The sequence below is a fragment of the Microtus pennsylvanicus genome, chromosome 3 (genome assembly GCF_037038515.1).
Source record: "Microtus pennsylvanicus isolate mMicPen1 chromosome 3, mMicPen1.hap1, whole genome shotgun sequence".
NCBI classification, from domain to species: Eukaryota; Metazoa; Chordata; class Mammalia; order Rodentia; family Cricetidae; genus Microtus; species Microtus pennsylvanicus.
The window spans coordinates 16,520,931-16,544,915 of NC_134581.1; the positions used below are offsets into that span (position 1 = coordinate 16,520,931).

The following is a 23,985-nucleotide window of genomic DNA, read 5'->3' on the forward strand; positions in this document are numbered from 1 at the left end:
CCAGGCCTGCTGTCTTGAACCATGCAGTGCTGAGCAAGCTCACCTCTGAGTGTGCGAGAGACTGAGTCACAGCTTTCTTCTTCCCCCAGATCTCAGGCACACATCCCAGCCCCGGAAGATGGGGAACTGCCTCAGATCCCCGCCCTCAGATGACATCTCTCCCCTTCACGAGTCTCAGTCCGACAGGGCTAGCTTTGGCGAGAGGACGGAGCCAAATCAGGAACAAGTTCATCCAACACCTAGCCTGATTTGGTTATCAACTCAGGTGCTTGAAGAGGAACAAATTAGAGTAGCTCAAAGAATAGGCCTTATACAACATCTGCCTAAAGGAGTTTATGACCCTGGAAGAGATGGATCAGAAAAAAGGGTCCGAGAGTGTGTGATCTATATGATGGACTTTGTTTATGGGGACCTAATTCGATTTCTACCATGCATACACACCTATCACCTGGACTGTATAGATGACTGGTTGATGAGATCCTTCACGTGCCCCTCCTGATGGAGCCAGTTGATGCAGCACTGCTTTCACCCTAAGAGACTAATTGAGCCAGGGCCTCACATTTGACTTCATGTGAACCATCACTTTTAATGGTTTTGATCTTTTTTCACTGAACCCCAAGGGCCAGGGATTAGGAATTAAGATCATGCACAGAAGTTTTCTAAAAATTCCTGGATGGCTGTAGATGTTGAGGAAAGTATATGATATTTTAGACACTTATGGGGGAAAGTAGAATGGTTGGTATTTTTATGTAAAGCCTTGCCCCAGTGTTTATAGTTGTTATTAGACCTTGTTCTTACTCCACTACATAGGAATTACGTAAAGTGTTACAACAATTGTACATGTTTAAATTGTGTGTGTTGAAGATTGGGAAAAAAAGATAGTTGTTATTTTTCCTAAAGGAGATATGTTTCTTCTTCCATCCAAATTCTTTTCTGAAGTTACTGGCATTTGGGTCAAGGTTTTATTAAAAGCTACATTTTATAACACTGGCACAAAAACTGGTAGTTTTATGTAGTGGCATTTCAACTGTATTTTAATAAATAAAGACTGCCTGAAGAGCCGAGAGTAAAATAGTCCCACTGGTCAGCCTTATAGAACAGATTATGGTAACACACACCTTTAATCCCAGTAGCCATGACACACACCTTTAATCTCAGTAGCCACACTAGTTGCCATAGAAACCAGGAGGTGCATGCCTTTAATCATGGTGGTGCACACCTTTAATCCCAGCCCTACAGAGGATTATAGAACGGGAGGAAACTCTCAACTCTCAACTCACAGTGTCATTCTGAGATTTTGGGAGACAGGATCACCGTTTAAAACTGAGGTCAAGGTAAGACCCAGTGGCTGGCTGTTTTTTTTGCTTTTTGGATCTTCAGGTTGAACCACAATTTCTCTCGAGTTTTATTAATTGTGCTTCAGTTTTAAGCTTGTTTACACGGTTCTTTTTTTTTTCCATTGGAAATTGAATTCATTCACTTAGGTCTTTTAAAATAATGTATTATTATCATTGGGGCTGGCTCTATGATTGAAAATCAGTTTATTTATAACCTGTTGTAAATGCTGTATTCTGTTTGCAGTTAGGAAATGCAAAATTCAAAGTGATCTCCTAGCTCCTAAGCAAACTGAGATACACTATTCCTTTTCTATTAAAAATGAGTTGATGTGTCAGGAAGCCAGTGCTCGCAAAGTGGATTTGATATCTTCTTCCTTGTGTGTCTTATTGTTTTGGTTGTTAATATGGTAATAACTTGTATTATGAGCGGCGGGGCTGCGTCCCCGGCACCCGGCCACCCCAATGGCTAGCTTATGCCCCGAAATAATTACACGGAAACTGTATTCTTTTAAACACTGCCTGGCCCATTAGTTCCAGCCTCTTATTGGCTAGCTCTTACATATTGACCTAACCCATTTCTAATATCCCTGTAACACCACGAGGTGTCTTACCAGGGAAGATCTTAACCTGCATCTGTGTCCGGTAGGAGAATCATGGCGACTCCTCAATCTGCTTCTTTCTCCCAGCATTCTGTTCAGTCTACTCCGCCTACCTAATTTTCTGACCTCTTAAAGGGCCAAGGCAGTCTCTTTATTTAACCAATGAAATCAACACAAAACAGCAGACTCCCACATCATTTCCCCTTTTTCTGTTTAAACAAAAAGGAAAGGCTTTAACTTTAACATAGCAAAATTACATATAGCAAAACAGATATCAAGCAAGAATTACAGTTACAATATTTATATCTACTTTATCTTTTATTATAACCAAGGAAAACTATAACTATAACTAACCATTCTTCAACTCCATCAAAGACTCCAGAAGGATATAATATTACCTAAGCAAACAAGAAATCCAAAGCTCTAGAAATGACAGAGACATCTTGCTGCCTGGACAGTCACCCAAAGTTCCTCTGTACCGTTGGGGCAACCATCTTCGGCCTTCAGACCCATAGTATCCAGAGACATTTCCATGAAGCAGGAAAATTCAAAGACAGTTCAGTCACTTTCTGCTGTGTCCTGCAGAATGTCTTGCAGACTCTTTCATGAGTCATGAACCCCAAAAGACCGTCTCACCTTTAGGCAAGTTCAGCAGTCCTCTCTCTGCGGGTTCTTTGTGTCCATTTTATGCAACAGTCCAGGCAAGAGAAGTTTCTTGCCCAAATGGCTATCAAACTCCATAAGGATCCTCTTTGATGCCCATCTTCCTCTCGAAGTAGATTGGTGCTGCCAGGAGCAGACATGTCTCATTGTCATGAAAAGTCCTAAGTTATTAAAATATTTTAAATGCCATATTCTGCAGCCTTTGAGAGATATGAAGAATGCCTATCTGAAAAATATTTCTATATATCTAGAAAATCTAAGTAACATGACTACAAACTTGACTATTATTTATGATTATCCATCAACAACCTATATTTCCTAGTTATACATTACATTTTAAAAATGAACTACACAATCACAATGCCTTAATCAAGATCAGAAATACATATACATATAACAAAATTGACCTTAAAATCCATACCAATGCAAATTATTCATACCTATATCATTTCCCCCTTTAAATGTAAAAGAACATTTATAAACAATATTTTGGGAACATGGGTGCAGTTTTTTCTCTCCAAACTGCTTCCTGCTGAATGGGGGCGCTGTTAATCAGATCATTTAGGGTGTAACCTGTGTGCCAGGTTTAGCTCAGTTGGCAGTTGAATGAAGTAATTTTTTGAGGGTTTTCACAGCAACTTTTCGGGAGGTCATAGTCTATCATACCATATAGGGATAGATGCAATCCACAGGGTCTGGTTCTCTGTGAAAACAAAAGAAGACCTGCTCCAAAGCAGCATATCCTTAGATCCAAATTTTGAAATCGTAATACCCTTATGATATCCGTTCTGGTTCCATTTGGCAGTCCATATAATGAAATGTCTATCTGTACTTAGCTCCTTTACAGTCAAAAATTTTAAAGAAAGCACAATAATACAAAGAATCCAGACTCTCTGTGACTTTTCCATTTTTGTGTGGCTTATATTTACTCTATCACTTTATTCTGTCTCTTTAAAGACTTTACCTTTTTTTTTTTAAGGGATTAACTTTATTCTCTCTCTATTTTTTTTCCCTCTCTCTCAAGCCTACGTATACTCATCCAACACTGTGATCCATTTAGTGGTCTGTCTGAATCTGTTTTATTGTGAATCTGTAATTTTTTTACTATCCAGGAGCATTTCTTAAAATGTTAAGTAGTTCTTAAAAACTTAAGTTGCACCATGTACAGGTAATACAGTACCGTCTGTGTCCTGCCCAGTTGAAACCTTAACTGCGCTGTTTTTACGGTAATTACCATAGTTCCTGCCTGAGACCAGCACAGTTCAGCCTGGCAGAGCTGAGCCAAGCCGCTCCTGCCTCAGAGCCATTTGGTTCCCTGAGCCACACACAGTTCCAAGCACACAGCAGTCCACATTGCCATAAAGCAAGCCGTAGAGCTTTACTCCAAATGCTCCATTCAAAAGCTCTGTCTCCTGCAGGAGCCAGACAGAGATCGCAATGGCGGCACAGCCCAGAAAGCCGGCATTTTAAAACAGCCAGTTTTTTCCTGCTGCCTAGTCAGGAAAATTTCAAAATGGAGGACATACCATTTTGTGCTAGCTCTGGGGCCACCAGGTAGGAGCGGCACTCAGCACTTTAATTCTGAGACTGAGCGTGTGGCACAGAAACTCTTTTCATCCAAGTTACAGCCAAATCTGACACGCAGAGCACTGCGCAGTTGAAAACACATCTCTGTATGTCAGCAGGAATCCGCCATGCTCTTCCACCTGCCTAAGCCTGATTCTGCTGTCTGCCCAGGTGCAGGCAGGGAGCGCTGAGCCGTCGGTTAGGTCTCCAAGCACTCTCCTTCTGATCCCAAGCGGGAACACAAACATCCAGTCCCATAAAATCCATTGAAATGCTTTAAAGCCAGAGTTCAACCTGGCAGCACAGCCCCAAGAAGCTGCACTTTAAAATGACACAGCGTTTTTTCTGCTGCTGTTGCCGAATTAGGAAATCTCTCTACAGCATGCCACCAACAAACAGCAAAAATCTGTGTTAAACTCTCTCTCCCTTATTTTTTTTCATTCTTTTTTTTTATTGATAAAAGAAGAATAAAGAAAAAAAAACAAATTTTCACCTCCTCCCAGCCTCCCCTTTCCCTCCCCCTCCTCCCACTCTTCTCCCCATCCTCCCACTCTTCTTCCCCTCCTCCCACCCCTCTCCCCTTCCCCGCACTCCTCTCCCCCTCTCTCTCCAGTCCAAAGAGCAGTCAGGGTTCCCTGCCCTGTGGTAAGTCCTAGGTCCTCCCCCCTCCGTCCATATCTAGGAAGGTGAACATCCAAACTGGCTAGGCTCCTACCAAGCCAGCAGATTGCGTAGGATCAAAACTGCGTGCCATTGTCCTTGGTATCTCATCAGCCCTCATTGTTCGTCATGTTCAGAGAGTCCAGTTTTATCCCATGCTTTTTTGGTAATAGTCCAGCTGGCCTTGGTGAGCTCCCAGTAGATCAGCTCCACTGTCTCAGTGGGTGGGTGCACCCCTCGTGGTCCCGACTTCTTTGCTCATGTTCTCCCTCCTTCTGCTCCTCATTGGGACCTTGGGAGCTCAGACCATTGCTCCAGTGTGGGTCTCTGTCTCTATCTCCATCCATCGCCAGATGAAAGTTCTAGGATGATATGCAAGATATTCGTCAGTATTGTGCTAGGATGGGGTCATTTCAGGTTCTCTATCCTCAGCTGCCCAAGGAACTAACTGGGGACCTCAGCTTGGGCACCTGGGAGCCCCTCTAGGGTCAATTCTCCTGCCCACCCTAAAGTGGGTCCCTTAACTAAGAATTGTGGTTCCGTGCTCCCCTATCGAACCTTCCTTTATCCCGATCCTCCTGTTTCCCCAAGTCCCCCCTCCTTCCCTCCTACCTTTTCTCTCCCCATCTCCCCTTACCCCCATCCCACCCCACCCCCAAGATCCCACTTTTCTCCCTGGCAATTTTGTCTACTTCCCTCATCCAAGAGGATAACTATATGTTTTTCCTTGTGTTCACCTTCTTACTTAGCTTCTTTAGGTTCACCAATTGTAGACTCCGTGACCCCTATTTATGGCTAGAAACCAATTATGAGTGAGTACATCCCATGTTCTTCTTTTTGGGTCTGGGATACCTCACTCAGGATAGTGTTTTCTATTTCCATCCATTTGTATGCAAAATTTGAGAAGTCATTGTTTTTTACCGCAGCGTAGTACTCTAGTGTGTATATATTCCATACTTTCTACATCCATTCTTCCATTGAAGGGCATCTAGGTTGTTTCCAGGTTCTGGCTATTACAAATAATACTGCTATGAACATAGTTGAACAAATGCTTTTGTAGTATGATAGGGCATTTCTTGGGTATATTCCCAAGAGTGGTATTGCTGGGTCCAGGGGTAGGTTGATCCCGAATTTCCTGAGAAACCGAAACACTGACTTCCACAGTGGTTGCACAAGATTGCATTCCCACCAGCAATGGATGAGGGTACCCCGCCCTCCACAGCCTCTCCAGCAAAGGCTATCCTTGGTGTTTTTGACTTTAGCCATTCTGACAGGTGTAAGATGATATCTCAAAGTTGTTTTGATTTGCATTTCCCTGATTGCTAAGGAAGTTGAGCACGACCTTAAGTATCTTTTGGCCATTTGAACTTCTTCTGTTGAGAATTATCTGTTCAGTTCAGTGCCCCATTTTTTAATTGGGTTAATTAGCATTTTAAAGTCTAGTTTCTCGAGTTCTCTATATATTTTGGAGATCAGACCTTTGTCTGTTGTGGGGTTGGTGAAGATCTTCTCCCAGTCAGTAGGTTGCCTTTGTGTCTTGGTGACAGTGTCCTTTGCTTTACAGAAGCTTCTCAGTTTTAGTAGGTCCCATTTATTCAATGTTGCCCTTAATGCCTGTGCTTCTGGGGTTATACTTAAGAAGCGATCACCTGTGCCCATGTGTTGTAGGGTATTTCCCACTTTCTCTTCTATCAGGTTCAGTGTTTTCGGGCTGATATTGAGGTCTTTAATCCATTTGGACTTGAGTTTTGTGCATGGTGATAGATATGGGTCTATTTTCATTCTTCTACAGGTTGACATCCAGTTGTGCCAGCACCATTTGTTGAAGATGCTTTCTTTCTTCCATTGTATACTTTTAGCTCCTTTATCGAAAATGAGGTGTTCATAGGTTTGTGGGGTAAAATCCGGGTCTTCTATACGATTCCATTGGTCGACTTCTCTGTTTTTATGCCAGTACCACCCTGTTTTCATTACTGTAGCTCTGTAATAGAGTTTGAAGTCAGGGATGGTAATGCCTCCAGAAGATCCTTTATTGTATAGGATTCTTTTGGCTATCCTGGGTTTTTTGTTTTTCCATATAAAGTTGATTATTGTCCTCTCAAGATCTGTGAAGAATTTTGATGGGATCTTGATGGGGATTGCATTGAATCTATAAATTGCCTTTGGTAGAATTGCCATTTTTACTATGTTGATCCTCCCAATCCAAGAGCAAGGGATGTCCATCCATTTTTTGGTATCCTCTTCAATTTCTTTCTTCAATGCCTTAAAGTTCTTGTCAAATAGATCTTTCACTTCCTTGGTTAGATTTACCCCAAGATATTTTATGCTGTTTGTGGCTATCGTGAATGGAGAAGCTTCTCTGATTTCCCTCTCTGCTTCCATATCCTTTGTGTATAAGAGGGCGACTGATTTTTTGGAGTTGATCTTGTATCCTGCCACATGACTAAAGCTGTTTATCAGCCGTAATTTTCTTTGGTGGAGTTTTGGGGGTAGCTTATGTACACTATCATATCATCTGCAAATAACGAAAGTTTAACTTCTTCCTTTCCAATTCGAATCCCCTTGATCCCATTATGTTGTCTTATTGCTATTGCTAGAACTTCCAGCACTATATTGAAGAGGTATGGCGAAGTGGACAGCCTTGTCGTGTTCCTGAGTTAAGCGGGATGGCTTTGAGTATCTCTCCATTTAATTTGATGTTAGCTGTCGGCTTGCTGTATATAGCTTTTATTATATTTAGGTATGACCCTTGTATCCCTAATCTCTCCAAGACTTTTAACATAAATGGATGTTGAATTTTGTTAATGCTTTTTCAGCATCTAATGAAATGATCATATGGTTTTTTTCTTTCAGTTTATTTATATGATGGATTACATTGATAGATTTTCGTATGTTGAACCAGCCCTGCATCTCAGGAATGAAGCCTACTTGATCATAATGGATAATTTTTTGGATGTGTTCTTGGATTCGGTTTGCCAGTATTTTGTTGAGGATTTTTGCATCGATATTCATGACTTAGATCGGCCTGTAATTCTCTTTCCTGGTTGAGTCTTTGTGTGGTTTTGGTATCAGAGTAATTGTAGCTTCATAAAAGGAATTTGGTAATGACCCTTCTGTTTCTATATTGTGAAATACATTAAGGAGTATAGGTATTAGGTCTTCTTGGAAGTTCTGGTAGAATTCCACATTGAAACCATCTGGTCCTGGGCTTTTTTTGGTAGGGATGTTTTTGATAACCTCTTCTAATTCTTCGCGACTAACAGGTCTATTTAGATTGTTCACCTGGTCCTGATTTAACTTTGGTAAATGATATTTATCTAAGAAAGTATCCATTTCCTTTACATTTTCCAGTTTTGTGGCATATAGGCTTTTGTAGTAAGATCTAACGATTCTCTGAATTTCCTCTGTGTCTGTGGTTATGTCCCCCTTTTCATTTCTGATCTTATTAATTTGCAAATTCTCTCTCTGACGTTTGATTAGTTTGGATAGTGGTTTGTCAATCTTGTTGATTTTCTCCAGGAACCAGCTTTTTGTTTCATTGATTCTTTGGATTGTTCTCTGTGTTTCTATTTTATTGATTTCAGCCCTCAGTTTGATTATTTCCAGTCTTCTACTCCTCCTAGGTGAGTCTGCTTCTTTTTTTTCTAGAGCTTTCAGGTGGGCTGTTAAGTCTCCAGTGTGAGCTTTCTCTGTTTTCTTTAAGTGGGCACTTAGTGCTATGAACTTTCCTCTTAGGACTGCTTTCATAGTGTCCCATAAGGTTGAGTATGTTGTTTCTTTATTTTCATTGAATTCGAGGAAGACTTTAATTTCTTTCTTTATTTCTTCCTTAATCCAGGTATGGTTCAGTAGTTGGCTGTTCAGATTCCATGACTTTGTAGGCTTTCCGGGGGTAGCATTGTTGTTGAATTCTAACTTTAATCCATGGTGATCTGATAAGACACAGGTGGTGACTAATATTTTTTTGTAACTGTGGATGTTTGCTTTGTTACCGACTATGTGGTCGATTTTCGAGAAGGTTCCATGAGCTGCAGAGAAGAAGGTATATTCTTTCCTCTTTGGGTGGAATGTTCTATAGATGTCTGTTAAGTCCATTTGCTTCATTACCTCCATTAATTCTCTTATTTCTCTGTTAGGTTTCTGTCTGATTGACCTGTCCATTGGTGAGAGAGGAGTGTTGAAGTCTCCTACTATTAGTGTGTGCGGTTTGATGGCTGCCTTGAATTTTAGCAATGTTTCTTTTATGTACATGGGTGCTTTTATATTAGGGGCATAGATGTTCATGATTGAGACTTCATCCTGATGAACTGTTCCTGTTATGAATATAAAATGCCCCTCTCCATCTCTTCTGATTGATTTAAGTTTGAAGTCAACTTTGTTAGAGATTAGTATGGCCACACCTGCTTGTTTCTTAGGTCCATTTGCTTGATAGGCCTTTTCCCAACCCTTTACTCTGACTAGGTGCCTGTCTTTGTGGTTGAGGTGTGTTTCTTGTAAACAGAAGAATGTTGGATCCTGTTTTCCTATCCAATCTCTTAGCCTGTGCCTTTTTATAGGTGAGTTGAGTCCATTGACATTAAGTGATATTAATGACCAGTGGTTGTTAACTCCGGTCATTTTTTTTTCAGTCGTAGAGTTTGTGTGTATCCTTTCTTTGGTTTTTGTTGATGAAGGGTCTCTAGATGTCTGAGTTATTGTGGTCATTGTTGGACTCCTTGGTTAGTGATTTTCCTTCTATTACTTTCTGTAAGGCTGGATTTGTGGCTGCATATTGTTTGAATTTGTTTTTATCCTGGAAAATTTTATTTTCTCCATTTATAGTGAACGAAAGTTTGGCTGGGTATAGTAATCTTGGCTTGCATCCATCCATGGTCTCTCAGTTTCTGCAGTACATCTATCCAGGACCTTCTGGCTTTCATGGTTTCCATGGAAAAGTCAGGTGTAAGTCTGATAGGTTTACCTTTGTAAGTAATTTGGCCTTTTTCCTTTGCCGCTCTTAATATTTTTTCCTCATTCTGTATGCTTTGTGTTTTGATAATTATATGGCGTGGGGATGGTTTTTTTTGATCCAGCCTATTCGGTGTTCTGTATGCTTCTTGCACCTTCATAGGTATATCTTTCTTTAGGTTGGGAAAGTTTTCTTCTATAATTTTATTAAATATATTTTCTGGACCATTGAGCTGCACTTCTTCTCCTTCTTCTACTCCTATTATTCTTAGGTTTGGTCTTTTTATTGTGTCCCATATTTCCTGAATGTTTTGTGATGAGAGTTTGTTGGACTTGCTGTTTTCTTTGGTCATAGTGTTTATTTTCTTTATGGTATCTTCAGAATCTGAGAGTCTTTCTTCTATCTCTTGTATTCTGCTGGTTATGCTTGTTTCTGTAGTCTCTATTCGTTTACCTAGATTTTCCATGTCCAGCCGGCCCTCTGTTTGTGTTTTCTTCTTTGCCTCCATTTCAGTTTTCAAGACTTGAACTGTTTCCATTATCTGTTTGATTGTTTTTCCTTGGTTTTCTAGGGTATCATTCACTGATTTATTCTATTCTTCAAACTTTCTGTTATATTTTTCATCCATTTCTATAAGGGCGTTTTTTACATGCTGTTTAAGGGCGTCAATCACTTTCATGAAGTCAATCTTTTCTCCTTCTTGATTAAGGTGTTCATGTCCTTCCGTTGTGAGGTCGCTGGTTTCTGGTGGCTTCATGTTGCTTTTCAGTTTGTTGGGCGAATTCTTGTCTTGGCGTCTGCCCATCTCTTCTTCCAAATGCTCCCTTATGGATCTTCTTTTACTGGATCAGGTCTACTTGCCTACCCAACGCGGCCTCCCCAATGTTGGCTCTCCTGGCACCAAGGGATCAGGTCTCCGTGCCCAACCCTGGCTCGTCCCAACGCTGGTTCTCCCCAATGCTGGTTCTCCTGGGGCCGAGAGATCAGGCCTCCGTGCCGGTTGGGCAGCTTGCAAACAAAGCACCTACCCTGCTTGGTGCAGGCAGGCCACAGAAACAAAGGAATTGGAGCCCGCCCGGGCGCCCCGAGGACTGGGACCTAGCGCCCAGACAGGCTGGGCTGGGCGATGCCACCCGCCAAAAGAGGGCGGGGGGGGGGCGAAGTGGGGGGGGCTCTGGACGGAAGCTGGCTGTGCCAGGAAGAAAGAGGCAGTACCCAGGAAATACAGGTCCTGCAGAGAGCCCAAGAAGTACAGGAGGCCAAGGAACCCCTGAGCTCCCCGTCCCTGGCTGGCGCCGGGGGCCAGAAACTCACCCCAACGCTCTCTCCCTTATTTTTAAGCCTTCTCAGTTTTTTAAGTGGATTTAGTCCATCACGTCGGGTGCCACTCTGTTGTATTATGAGCGGCGGGGCTGCGTCCCTGGCACCCGGCCACCCACATGGCTAGCTATAACTGAAAGTCAAGTTTATTTCAATATGAATATTTCTGATGTATTGAGCTTTGAACTGTGCCACTGTGCTTATGTAAAAATGAAGGTGGCACCATGTGAAACTTAACAAGTAGGTTTTCAGCTGTAATAGTTTTGATTCTCTTATCTGTAACTTCTTTCCCCACTGTCTGGGACCATAAATAAGGATACTCCATCTCTTGTTACTGTAGTGCTGAGGTTATTGAAGTTACAGAAACATATCCAGTCTGTTAGGTGTCTGTTAAGTCTTGCTAGGTAACTGACAAGAAAAGTAAATGTGTTTCATGTTTTGTACACCAATGCAGCAGGATTTGTATAACCATATGACTTCATAGTTGTGATCTCAAAGGAACTTCTTCCCTTTTTCTTGCAGTTAATGTAAAAATACTTCAAGTCTGTAAACTTCTGAAGTGTTAGAGGTAGAGATAGTCTAGTAAAGATATAATTTTTTATCCATTTAAAATGTGTTTATTTCTCCTTCTGTTCTCAAGGTGATTTGTTCCTTCAACTCCGTGATATTGTAGTTAAAAATGATGCGCAACAGCGCTCTTCACCTAACAAATCAGAAATGATTTTTTTATATTGTGTTGAGTATTTGACTAACACTTTTTTTTACATTGAAAAGTTTCTTGAAGGTTCTTCATAATTGCTTTATAGAAGAAATTATGTCTTAAGTAGTTAATTGACATCCAGCTTGAAGCATTCATATGTTGCTTAATTTCCTGATGAACCCCATGATGGATAGACTTAGAGATTAACTTGAAAAATACTGAAATTAGATTATCAGGTTCTGTTAAACTGTTACATATATCTTGCTTAATTTCTGTGTATTAATTTATATCTACCTCATTATAAGGTAAATTTAGACGAAAAATGTTATCTCCTTTTTTCTTTAAATCCTCTATTTATCACTGCAACATCCCTTTTTTATTAATAATTTTTAAATTTATTTTACATACCAACCACAGTTTCCCCTCCCTTCTACCCTCCCATTCACTCTCATCTACCATCGTCATTCACTTCTCTGTCTCCTTCAGAAAGGGGGCAGCTTTCCGTGGTCATCAAGAAAGCATGGCACACCAAGTTGAGGCATGACCAAGTTCCTCCCCCTGCATCAAGGCTGTGTGAGGCAATCCAGCATGGGGAATAAGTTCCCAAAAGCCAGCTCAAGTGCCAGGGACAGGTCCTGATTCCACTGCTAGGAGCCCCACAAACAGACCAAGCTACACAATTGTCACATGCATCTATACAACATTCTTAAGACAGTCTATAGAATTAGCTTCCATAATTGTCATTTAGTTATTCATTTTCATCAAGTGATTTTCTTAAGTATGACATTTATCCTTGATTTATATTATCTGAAAGCACTATGTCTTGCTGACTAAAAAAAAAGCCAGTAGACAATAGCTCGTGGTGATACACAGATTAATAGAAATGGGTTGATTCAAGATATAAGAGCTGGAAATATGCCTAAGTCATTGGCCAAGCAGTGCTGTTAGTTTCTGCGTGTTTATTTGGGTCTATGAAGCCGGGAAATGAATGAGCAGTCTCTGATTACAAAATGGTGCCAATGTGGGCCAGTTACATCCACATAAAACCTGAGAGAGCTTGGGAAGGAATTCTAGACACAAAAGAATAGAGTTAAGCATTGCTTCTTGGTAAATGCATTTTCTTGGGTGGACTGTTCGCTGGCAGCCAGAAGATGTGTGACTCCTCTTAAGAGGAGACTTCCTGACTCGGCATTAGGAATAAAAACTGCATGACTTCTTTAAAAGGCAGCTTACTGGTTCTTGCTGAGACATATGAATGGCTCTTACTCTTTAGGGAGGTATGCTATCTAGCACTTAAATGGGGTCTCTGAACAGCATGTTACAAATTGCTTACAGAGACAGGTGCATCCCTGTAACTGGGAAGGAGAACATGGCTCGCAGAGCTGATGGTAAACAAAACCCCAACATGTTGGACTAGGCAGAGCCAAACCATGCTCAGCTCTGCATACCAGAGGGGTAGTTCAGCTACCTAGGGTGGGAGAAGGCTGCAGACAGGGGGCAGGGGTGTTGGCCTGGCCCGGCCCGACAATGGTGTGGACTCAGACCATGTGGGCGCCAATTTGTTGGCATACAAAAGAGTTGCACAGTAGCCTGGAATGGAGTATAACAAAGGTTTATTTATTACGGGATAAACTCACAGAAAGGGTAGCGATCCTCAATCCTCTGCATGCACAGGGAACTGGAACCTAATCCAGCAGCCATGAGACCCTATCTGCTTTTATGGTACATGAGACCACACCCAAAGTGGGCTGCTATCTTAAAGGCTATTGATTGAAGCAGTTTCCACAGCACCCTTAAAACATTCTAATTTTAGAACTTCTTTAGTCACAGTTGAATTGATTGCTATGTGGGATTTACTATCTTGGGTGCTGAACAGGAAAAGTAGATTTATTATGTTTTATTATTTTTCTTTAGTATGAAACCAATGACATTTTTCTTGAGGTTTTATTAATTTATAACTGTATATATTTTTAATTAATTAATTTGTTTATTTTTATTTTTGAGACAGGGTTTCTGTGTGTAACTTTGAATCCTGTCCTGGAACTTGCTCTGTAGACCAGGCTGGACTCGAACTCAGAGATTGGTTTGCCTCTGCCTCACAAGTGGTGGGATTAAAGGTGTGCACCACCACCACCTGGCTAGTAACTGTGTATATTTAAAGTGTACATTGTGAAATGATTATCAGAACCAAGATAATTAATATTTCTGTCACATCACATCATTAAGTTCTTTGTGTGTGGCTAAGAAAGAAAACTTAAAATATCTTTCAGCAAAGTTGAAGTTTATAAAGTATTATTTTCAACTGTAGTAACCATGCCAGCCATTATGTCTCTGGAATTTATTCATCCTATAATTGAAGATCCCCATTTTCTTCATTCTTGGTAAACCAGCTTTGTGCTTGCTTTTGTTAATTTGTCTTTTATTGGTGCCATGAATATATGTAATGTCTATCTTTCTCTGACTTAATTCTTTTAGCAATATTTTCCAGGTCCTGCATATTGTCACAAATGTTAGGATATTATCCTTTTTATGGCTGAGTAAAATTCTGTTAATATGTATACACTACATTCTCTTTATTCATTTCTTGACCTCTCTCTCTCTCTCTCTCTCTCTCTCTCTCTCTCTCTCTCTCTCTCTCTCTCTCTGTGTGTGTGTGTGTGTGTGTGTGTGTGTATGTGAGTGGGGTGGGTGTTTGTGTATATAAAAATGCATGTGCATGTGTGTGACTGTGGGGCTAGAGGTCAAACTCTTGTATTGCTTTTTAGGAACAATAGTTTTACTTACTTGCTTACTTACTCATTCACTCATTCATTCATTTATTTTGTTTTTACATCCCAGTCACAGTTTCCCTTTCTTCTTTCCTCCCAGTTGCTTCCCCTTCCACTCTTCCTCCCTCCATATACTCTTCCTCCTGTTTCTCTGTAGAAAAGTACAGGCCTTCCATGGATATCAACCATCCATGGTATATCACATTGCAGTGAGCCTAGGCATCTCCTCTCTTATTAAAGCTGCATGAGGCAATCCAGTAGGAGGAAAGGATCTTAAAAGCAGGCAACAGAGTCAGAGATGGCCCATGCTCCCATTGTTAGGAGTCCCACAAGAAGACCAAGTTAAACAACTGTAACATATATGCAGAGGGCCTCGGTCAGTTCCATGCAGGCTCCCTGGTTGTTGGTTTAGTCTCTGTGAGCCTTTATGAGCCCAGGTTAGTTGAATCTGTGGATTTTCTTGTGGTGTCCTTGACCACTGGCTCCTACAATCCTTCTTCCCCTTCTTCCATAGGATTCCCAGAGCTCTGCTTAATGTGTGGCTGTGGTTCTCTGCATCTGTTTCTATTAGTTGCTGGATGAAACCTCTTTGATGACAGTTGGGTTAGGCTCCAATCTGTGAGTATAGCAGATTATCATTAGGAATTATCCCAGGTCTCCTATAACAGCAAGACCTGAATATTCCAATGCAGCTGTCTACCTTAGTTTTTAAGACAAGGTCTCTCATTGAGACCAAGGGTTCACCAATTAGGCAAAGCTAACAGGACACCATGCTCTGGATACACCTGTGTCTGCTTCCCGAGTCCTGGAATTGTAAGCACATGACTCCACACCTAGCTTTTTGAGTTCTAGGATCAAGCTTAGGTTTTCATGCTGTGTGGCAAGTACTTTACTGACTGAGCCATTTCATTAGCCACTTGACAAACTTTCCATTATTCTTTTTATCTTTCCTGTTATGAAGAATGTCACTGGACTGAGAAGACTAAATATTTTTTGAGATAGTGATTTAATTTCCTTTAGATTATATCAGAAGGCAAATTGATAAGTCATCTGGTGAAGGCGAAGGCGTAAGTCAAAAACAATCCCACACCAGTTTAGAATTATGATTAATAGAATGGTTATTTATTTAAAGGGGAAAAAACTTACAGATCACCGTCCCAGACAACAGCCCTCTGCACAATCAGGAAGGGAGTCTAGTCGCCGGAAGTGGAGCAGGAAATAAGAGAGAGCAAGAAGGGAAGTGGCTGCTTTTTTAAAGGAAGAGAGACCATGCCCCAATGGGCTGATATCTCAGCGGCTATTGGCTGGAGGAGTGGAAGGACCTCCCACAACACCTCCCCCTTTTGTTTAAGTAAGAGAGTTCTAAACCTACTACGAAATTATATACAATAAGTACAAATATCCTATTCTAACTAGCTTAGGTCTTGTATAATAGATAGCTTGGTCAAGTCATGAGTGGAAAGTAACTACATTTATATAGTCTTCAATCCCATCGAAGATCTGAGAAGGGAAATAATGTTACCTGAGTAATTAGGAAGTGCAATCAAACAACTTCCAAAACATGCAACAAATCACAGAGACAACTAGCTACCTGGGCAATCACCCAAAGTCACGTTAGCAGCGTTGAAGCAACCAACTTTGGCTAAGGCCTAACATAACTGACATACCATTTTCAAAGACAAGCAACTTTTCAAAACTATCTTACCCTGTCTTGGCAGGATATGACAGTCCTGTTTTATCCATTGATGCACGCTCTGTATCTCTGTCAATGGTTGAGGTATGGGCATTTCTTTGCCCAAAGGCCAGTTCTGCCAAAAAGAAAGGCTCCAGGTGGAGTGTCTTTGGTACTCAACATTCTCTTGGGAATAGAGCGGTATTGCCAGGAGCAATTGTGTCTCACTATCACAAAACTCTGAGTTAGATTAAAGGCCATTTTCTACAGCTCTTTGAAGAGGTTGAAGATTTTCTATCTATACTGAATATAATCTCTATGTATCTAAAGAACCTGATTAGTCTAATTATAAGTGACAAACTTAGAATACTATTGATCTATATAATTCTCAATACCTATCTAACTTAAAGACTAAGACAATAAACGACTGTGAAACAAATGAGGACAATGACCTCCAAATATAAACAATGTACAATTATACATTGCAGTATGGTAAATATATATCAATACACAAACAATATATAAGTATCTTAATCAGAGGTAGAAATGTACACTGCAATATGGTAAATATATACAATATATATATATCAATACAATATATGTCAATACATAAAAAATGTTTTAAACAGAGGTAGAAACATGCATGCATACAATAGTCAATATAATTTAACTTTGTATCAATATACAAGAATCGATACCAATATATTTGTCTAAAAACAGTAACTCACAATTACAAATCTGTTATTCCATCATCCCTCTTTTTTTTTCCAAAATGATCCCTGAGCTTATAAAATTCCTCCCCCAACCTTCAACCGTATACTAGTTATAATCGACCCCTAAATGATGTCCCTAAACCCAAGGGCAAACTTTATTGGGAGAGGGGACATCGTCCTCTAGAATTACTTCCAGCTGTCATGGGGGCAACGTTCTTTCTGGGGGATCCTGTGAAAGTAAAATGATGGTTAAATTTCAAGATCAATGTCTTTTAAAATTGCAAATAGTCTCTGAGTATTTTGTACAGGTCTGGCCAAAATGTTGTTTAAGATGTGCACCATTTCAGCTAACCAAGTTGGAACTGTCTTGTGCAGCTGGTACCCAAAATAGGTCTTGTAGTAGCGCTATCAGTATCATGACGTCATATCAACCAGGAGGAGTTGTTGTTATGGGGCCCCATCTTCTTCCTGGAAACTTCAAATGTCACTTCAGGAAAAACTCATTGTTTATTGTGAAAAACTTAAACATTAATTATATATACATATATATATATATATATGTATTCAATGAAAGGCATGATAGATATATTCAATGAAAAGTATGATAGATATGAAGAAAAGCAAAGATGTTTTCTAAACTCATATTTCTTTCTGTCCCATATCATGGCTCTTGACATGAGACAGAAACTCCAGAAACTCTGGGTTTTTCTCTTACTAACAGGCTTGGAATTGGAGAGGGATTGAGCCAAAGTCCAACTTCAAAACCAGCTCTATAAATTTAGAAATATGGTTTAATATATTTTACTTACACAACCTATTCAGTTTTCTTGATATTTCCTATTGGGTAGGTATTTTTCCATCTGTCAGTATCCAAACATCCAGGGTCCCTTGAATTTTTCAAAGATGAGTGTTTTCCTGTGGAGATAAGAACAGAACCCTGCCCCCATTCTATATGTTTTTCTTACCACCTGTATGAATATCGTCATTGTGGATGAGTTGTCATTTCTCCTTTCCAAGAGGTTTCTCCTCTTCAGATTGAACCTTTATTAATTTTGATGGTATCCACAATTTTTCTTCTCCTGTGGAAACAAGAGCAAAACCCCTTCCCCAACGTAGCACATCTCCCGGCTTCCATTGAGAGGTTAGCACATCTTTGAAATAAATCAGTTGATTTAGTTCAGCAGACTTTTCCATTATTCAATGTCTTTCTGCTGCTGTCGTTCCTTTCTCTTTAGCGTTAAGAAAATTCAAGGTTAATAAAGCATTATGTAATCTATTTCTGGGGGTATTTTTGGTCCCTTTCTGTTTGTTCAGCATATCCTTTATAGTACGATTTGATCTTTCTATAACTGCCTGACCTGTAGGATTAATTGGTATACCTGTAATGTGTTTTATATTATAATAATGAAAAAAGCGTTTCATTTTCTTAGATACATATACTGGACCATTATCTGTCTTTATTTGTGCAGGTATACCCATGATGGCCATAACTTCCAATAAATGTGTGATTACTGAATCTGCCTTTTCTGAGCTCAGGGCAGTAGCCCATTGAAAACCTGAATACGTGTCTATGGTGTGGTGTACATATTTTAATTTACCAAATTCCATAAAGTGGAACACATCCATCTGCCAGATTTCATTTCTCTTAGTGCCCTTTGGGTTACTCCCTGCAAGCAACGGTGTTTGATTATAGAAAGAACAAGTAGGACATCTCTTTATAATGTCCTTAGCTTGTTGCCATGTAATGGAAAATTCTTTCTTTAGGCCTTTACTATTGACATGATGCTTCTTATAAAATTCTGAGGCCTACAATATGCTTCCAATCAACAATTGATCAATCTCAGCGTTGCCTTGTGCTAGAGGACCAGGCAGACCTGTATGGGACTGCATGTGTGTTATGTACATCGGACAAAGCCTGTTCCTGATTATGTCTTGTACCTGGATAAGCAATGAAGTCAACTCTGTGTCATCTGGTATAAATTCAGCGGTTTCAATATGCAAGATAACTCTTTCTGCATATTGTGAATCTCTAACTATATTAAGAGGTTCTTTAAAATCCGTTAGCACAATAAGAATGGCATATAATTCTGCCTTCTGGACAGAATTATAAGGGCCTTGTTCCACCATACTCAATTCATCTGACTTGTAACCTGCTTTCCCTGATTTATTTGCATCAGTATAGAATGTACGAGCTCCAGTTATTGGAGCATCACGTACAATTCTAGGAAGAATCCAAGAAGTTCTCTTTATGAGGTTAAGTCTACCACTTTTGGGATAGTTGCTATTAATTTCTCCCAAAAAATTAGCACAAGCTCTTTGCCACGGTTCATTGTCTTCCCATAACTTTTTTATTTCTTCAGTAGTAAAAGGTACTATAATTTCTGCTGGGTCTAAATGTAAGTCTCAGCTTACCTTATAATTAATAATTAATTCAGAGACTTTTTCCATATAAGTTTTTAATTTTACTTGGTTTATTCGGCATAAATATCCACTCTAAAATAATATCTTCCCTCTGCATTAGAATCCCTGTAGGAGAAATTCTGGAAGGCAATATGACTAGGATGCAGCTAAGATTTGGGTTCACCTTATCCAGATGTGCCTCCTGTAATTTTTCCTCAATCATTGTCAGTTCCTTTTCTGCTTCAGCTGTCAGTTCTCTTGGACTATTCAAATCTTTATCACCATCTAAGGTTTTGTTTAAATGAACTATTAGATCAGGTGTTATCCCAACAGCTGGTCATAGACTGGAAATGTCTCCTAACAATCTTTGGAAGTCATTAAGAGTCTTTAACCGGTCTCTCCTAATTTGTGCCTTTTGCGTTTTAATTTTCTCTAACCCTATTCTGTAACCTAGGTAATTAATAGAGTTTCCTCTTTGAATCTTTTCAGGGGCAATTTGTAATCACCACCTAGGCAAGACTTTCTTTACTTCTTCAAACATCCTTTCTAAAGTATCTTTTTTTTTTGGATTTTCGAGACAGGGTATCTTTATTTGAATCAGATAACAAGATGTCATCCATGTAATGATAAATGATTGACTTGGGGAATTGTTTATGAATTATTTCCAATGGTTTACTTACAAAATATTGGCACAAGGTAGGACTATTGAGCATACCCTATGGGAGGATAGTCCATTGATATCTCCTTTTAGGCTGAGAATTATTATAAGTAGGCACTGTGAAGGCAAATTTTTCTCTATCCTTTTCTTGTAACGGTATAGTGAAAAAACAATCTTTCAAATCAATAAGAGGCCATCCTTTTGGTAATAGAGAAGGCAAAGGAATTCCAGATTGTAGTGGGCCCATAGGTTGAATTACCTTGTTGACAGCTCTTAAATCTGTCACCATTATCCATTTACCTGATTTCTTTTTTACAACAAACACAGGAAAATTCCAAGGGCTGGTTGATTCTTCAATATGGTGAGCATCTATTTGCTCTTGCACCAGCTGTTCCAATGCCTGTAATTTATCTTCAGCTAGAGGCCACTGTTTGATCCATATTGGCTTCTCAGTTAGCCATTTTAAAGGTAGGGCTGTTGGTACCTCTAAAGGTTTGGTATTTGCTGTATGTTTTTGTACAGCCTGAATGGCTGGTGACCTTTTTCCATAATACCTCATCATATCTTTCCCAGAATTATGAGTTCCTGGAACTATAGGAATGTTAATCTGGGTATTCCATTGCTGTAGCAGGTAACAGCCCCATAAATTTATGGCAATATTGGCTATATATGGCCTTAGTCTTCCTATTTGCCCTTCGGGCCCTATGCATTCAACCCATCTTGTGCTTTGTTTTACACGAGATAGGGTTCCAATTCCCAGGAACTGAACACCTACCTCTTGAAGAGGCCAATTCGGATGCCAAGATTCTGGAGTAATGATACTTACATCCGCACCTGTGTCTAATAAGCCTTCAATAAAAGTGCCATTTATACAGACTCTTAGCTTTGGTCTTTGATCGTTATTAGAAGTCTGCCAAAATATACATTTACTCTGTCCTACTGGGTTTTTTTTGACTCATCCTCCATGCGTAATTCATCATTTAGACCAGTATTACTTTTTACAGCAGAAATTGGAGCTTTTAATTTTCTTGGTGAGGCACGTTCTCCACTGTGACTGGGAATGACTGGGCCACTGTTGGCTTGGGGGCCTGCGAGAAGCCCCTCGAGGAGTTTCCCAACAGTATCGGGTTGCCTTGTCTGTCTGTTGTTGACCTGCATTCGTTGGACCAATGTCGGCCTTTACCGCATCTCCTACATATACCAGAAGGCTGAGGTCTCCTATTTTTGTCATTCCCAGAAGAAATATTATTCCTAGAAATTCTTTGCCTGCAATTCCTTTGCAAATGTCCTAATTTACCACAGTTAAAACACCTGACAGTTTGCTGAACTGGTGGCAGGCAGCCGAGCGGGGGAAGGAGGGGTCCTAAAACCAAACGTTGGGCCCCAGATGATGGCGAAGGCGTAAGTCAAAAACAATCCCACACCAGTTTAGAATTATGATTAATAGAATGGTTATTTATTTAAAGGGGAAAAAACTTACAGATCACCGTCCCAGACAATAGCCCTCTGCGCAATCAGGAAGGGAGTCTAGTCACCGGAAGCGGAGCAGGAAGTAAGAGAGAGTGAGAAGGGAAGTGGCCGCTTTTTTAAAGGGAGAGAGACCACGCCCCAATGGGCTGATATCTCAGCGGCTATTGGCTGGAGGAGCGGAAGGACCTCCCGCAACACCCTGGTGATTCATTTTTATTTTTTAAGAACTTCTCTATTGTTTTCCATAATTGCTATAACTAATTACATTTCTACTAGTAAGTATAAAAGGATACTATTTTTCCACATCTTTATCATTACTCCTTACCTTTTGACTATTTGATATAACTTCCTAAAAGGTGTAAGATGATATCTCATTGTGGTTTTGATTGAAGTTTTTGTATTATTGAATTAGATATCTTTGAATATATCTGTTTAATTGTCTTATGTACTTTTTTAAGAAATGTGCTCATTTTCATTAAATATCTTTTTTGATGCTACTAAAATATAATTTTGTGTTATTAAGCATTAGATCTCACATACTCTATGAAAATACTGTATCACCAAGTTATATTCTCAACCAGTGTAAGTGATATTTTCAAAATTTATTTTTGCACAGTTAAATGCTAATTATAAAAATGGTACTGGTATGCTGGTTTTGTCTCTTGAAGCTTTCCAAATTAATTTATTAATTCTAACAGGTTTATTTCGGTGGATATAGTGTTTCTTTTAATTTAGGGACTAATGGTAGCTGGCCTTCCTTGCAGGTCCTGAATGAACACAGTGCTGTTAATTTACATTTCCTGCAGAAGAAGTTTTGGGACCTAATCTCTACTTAAGATTATTTGTTCAAATGTCAGATAAATACATTCTATAGTTTTGAACTTAATTCATTAATGTCATAACCTGCTACAACATTCAATCAGGATCGTATAATCTCTGTGGTCCTTTAGCTTTAGATATAATAGGAAGCTACTATTATACTAGTAAGAAAATGCTCTCTATTCATCAAGATACATATCTGATGGCATGTTACCTTCATATGAATGGGTCTACCCTTTCACTCCATCTCTTATAGCATTTGGATCACCCACACAAATCCAACTCTTGTTTTCTATTTTAGGTAATTGAAATTTCTTAGCATAATCATTTTGAATTATTTTTCTGAAATTCATAAAACTTAATTTATTTGGTATTGATTATTAGCATGTTATTTTATTACTTCAGTTGTATCACTTAATTTTGTGTGTGTATTCCTTGAAACTTTACATTTCTGTCTTCCCATTTGAATGCAAAGTTACCTTCTTCAGTCTTATCTGCCTAGTTCAATTAGAGGAATGCCATCACTAAGCACTGTGCTAGGGACTTTGAATCCTTTCAGATCTTTTAGCATAGGGTATGAGCTACTTTGCATTACAGAAATTCTTTTTTAATTACCTAAGTATCTTAGTAGGTTTCTGTTGCTGTGAAGATACACCATGACCATGGCAACTCTCATAAGGAAAATATTTAATTGAGGTGACAGCTTACAGTTTCAGAGATTCAGTCCATCATCATCATGGTAAGGAACATGGTGGCAGGCAGTAGATGTGGTACTGGAGCAATATCTGAGAGGCCTACATCTTGCAGGCATCAGGAAGTCAATAGCACTGGATGTTACCCTGAGCATAGGAAACCTCAAAGCCATACCCACACCAGCAAAGCCATACCTCCTTATAATGCCACTCCTTATGAGATTATGGGGGCTAATTACATTCAAGCTACAACACTAAGCAAGAGTTTTGTAGAGTTATGGTTTTTTCTAAAGAAAAAAACCAATGTTTTAAGATATGCTAAAAAACAAAACAAAACAAACAAAAACTCCAATGTTTTCTAGGTAGCTTTTATAAAAGCTATTGGAAATTATAGAATAAAACCAAATATTTTTACATTAATTTATTCCAGTTACACCATTGTATACTGTCAAGATTATAAATTTTTAGTTTAGGACATTGAAAAATTTCAGATGCCATATAAAATTTTATCTAAGATAATGTGACTATGGTGATTTTGGTTTCTAGGCAGTATGAAACTGTGGTGCCACTTGAAGATTCTATTGTGACAGAAGTTACAGCAACTCTACAGGAATGGGCCAGTCTATGGAAACAGCTTTATGTGGTACGTAGTTCACAACTCTACAGGAATGGGCCAATCTATCTATAGAAACAGCTGTATGTGGTATGTAGTTCATGCGAATTTAATGAATAGTAAAGTTCTGAGTTCTGTTTACCAAGAGAGAAAGTCTATCCTTGGTGCCAGTCTCTCAGTTTGAAATTTTAAAGTATTACCAGTTGGTTCATCCACTGAGGCACTTTGCCTGAGCTAATGGGAGCTCTCCAACTCCAACTGGACTGGGAATGAACAAGCATAGGATCAAACTAGTCCCTCTGAATATGGTTTGACAGTTGGGGAAGGCTGAGGGGCCACTGAGAGGCACTGGGATTTGTCTCTACTGCATGTACTGGCTTTTGGGGA

General features: G+C 39.6%; 1 protein-coding gene and 1 pseudogene across 5 annotated transcripts in view; both read left to right on the plus strand.

Moving 5' to 3' along the window:
- Dock3 (dedicator of cytokinesis 3) overlaps positions 1-23,985 on the plus strand; it is a 364,288-nt gene that overhangs the window by 121,952 nt on the left and 218,351 nt on the right. For all 5 annotated transcript variants that reach the window (XM_075964736.1, XM_075964739.1, XM_075964737.1 and 2 more), the window contains exon 5: positions 23,532-23,628. In XM_075964736.1, coding sequence (XP_075820851.1) covers positions 23,532-23,628 — 97 coding nt within the window. The remainder of the gene's footprint in view (positions 1-23,531; positions 23,629-23,985) is intronic.
- Positions 119-1,989, plus strand: LOC142846945 (RING finger protein 11 pseudogene; annotated as a pseudogene).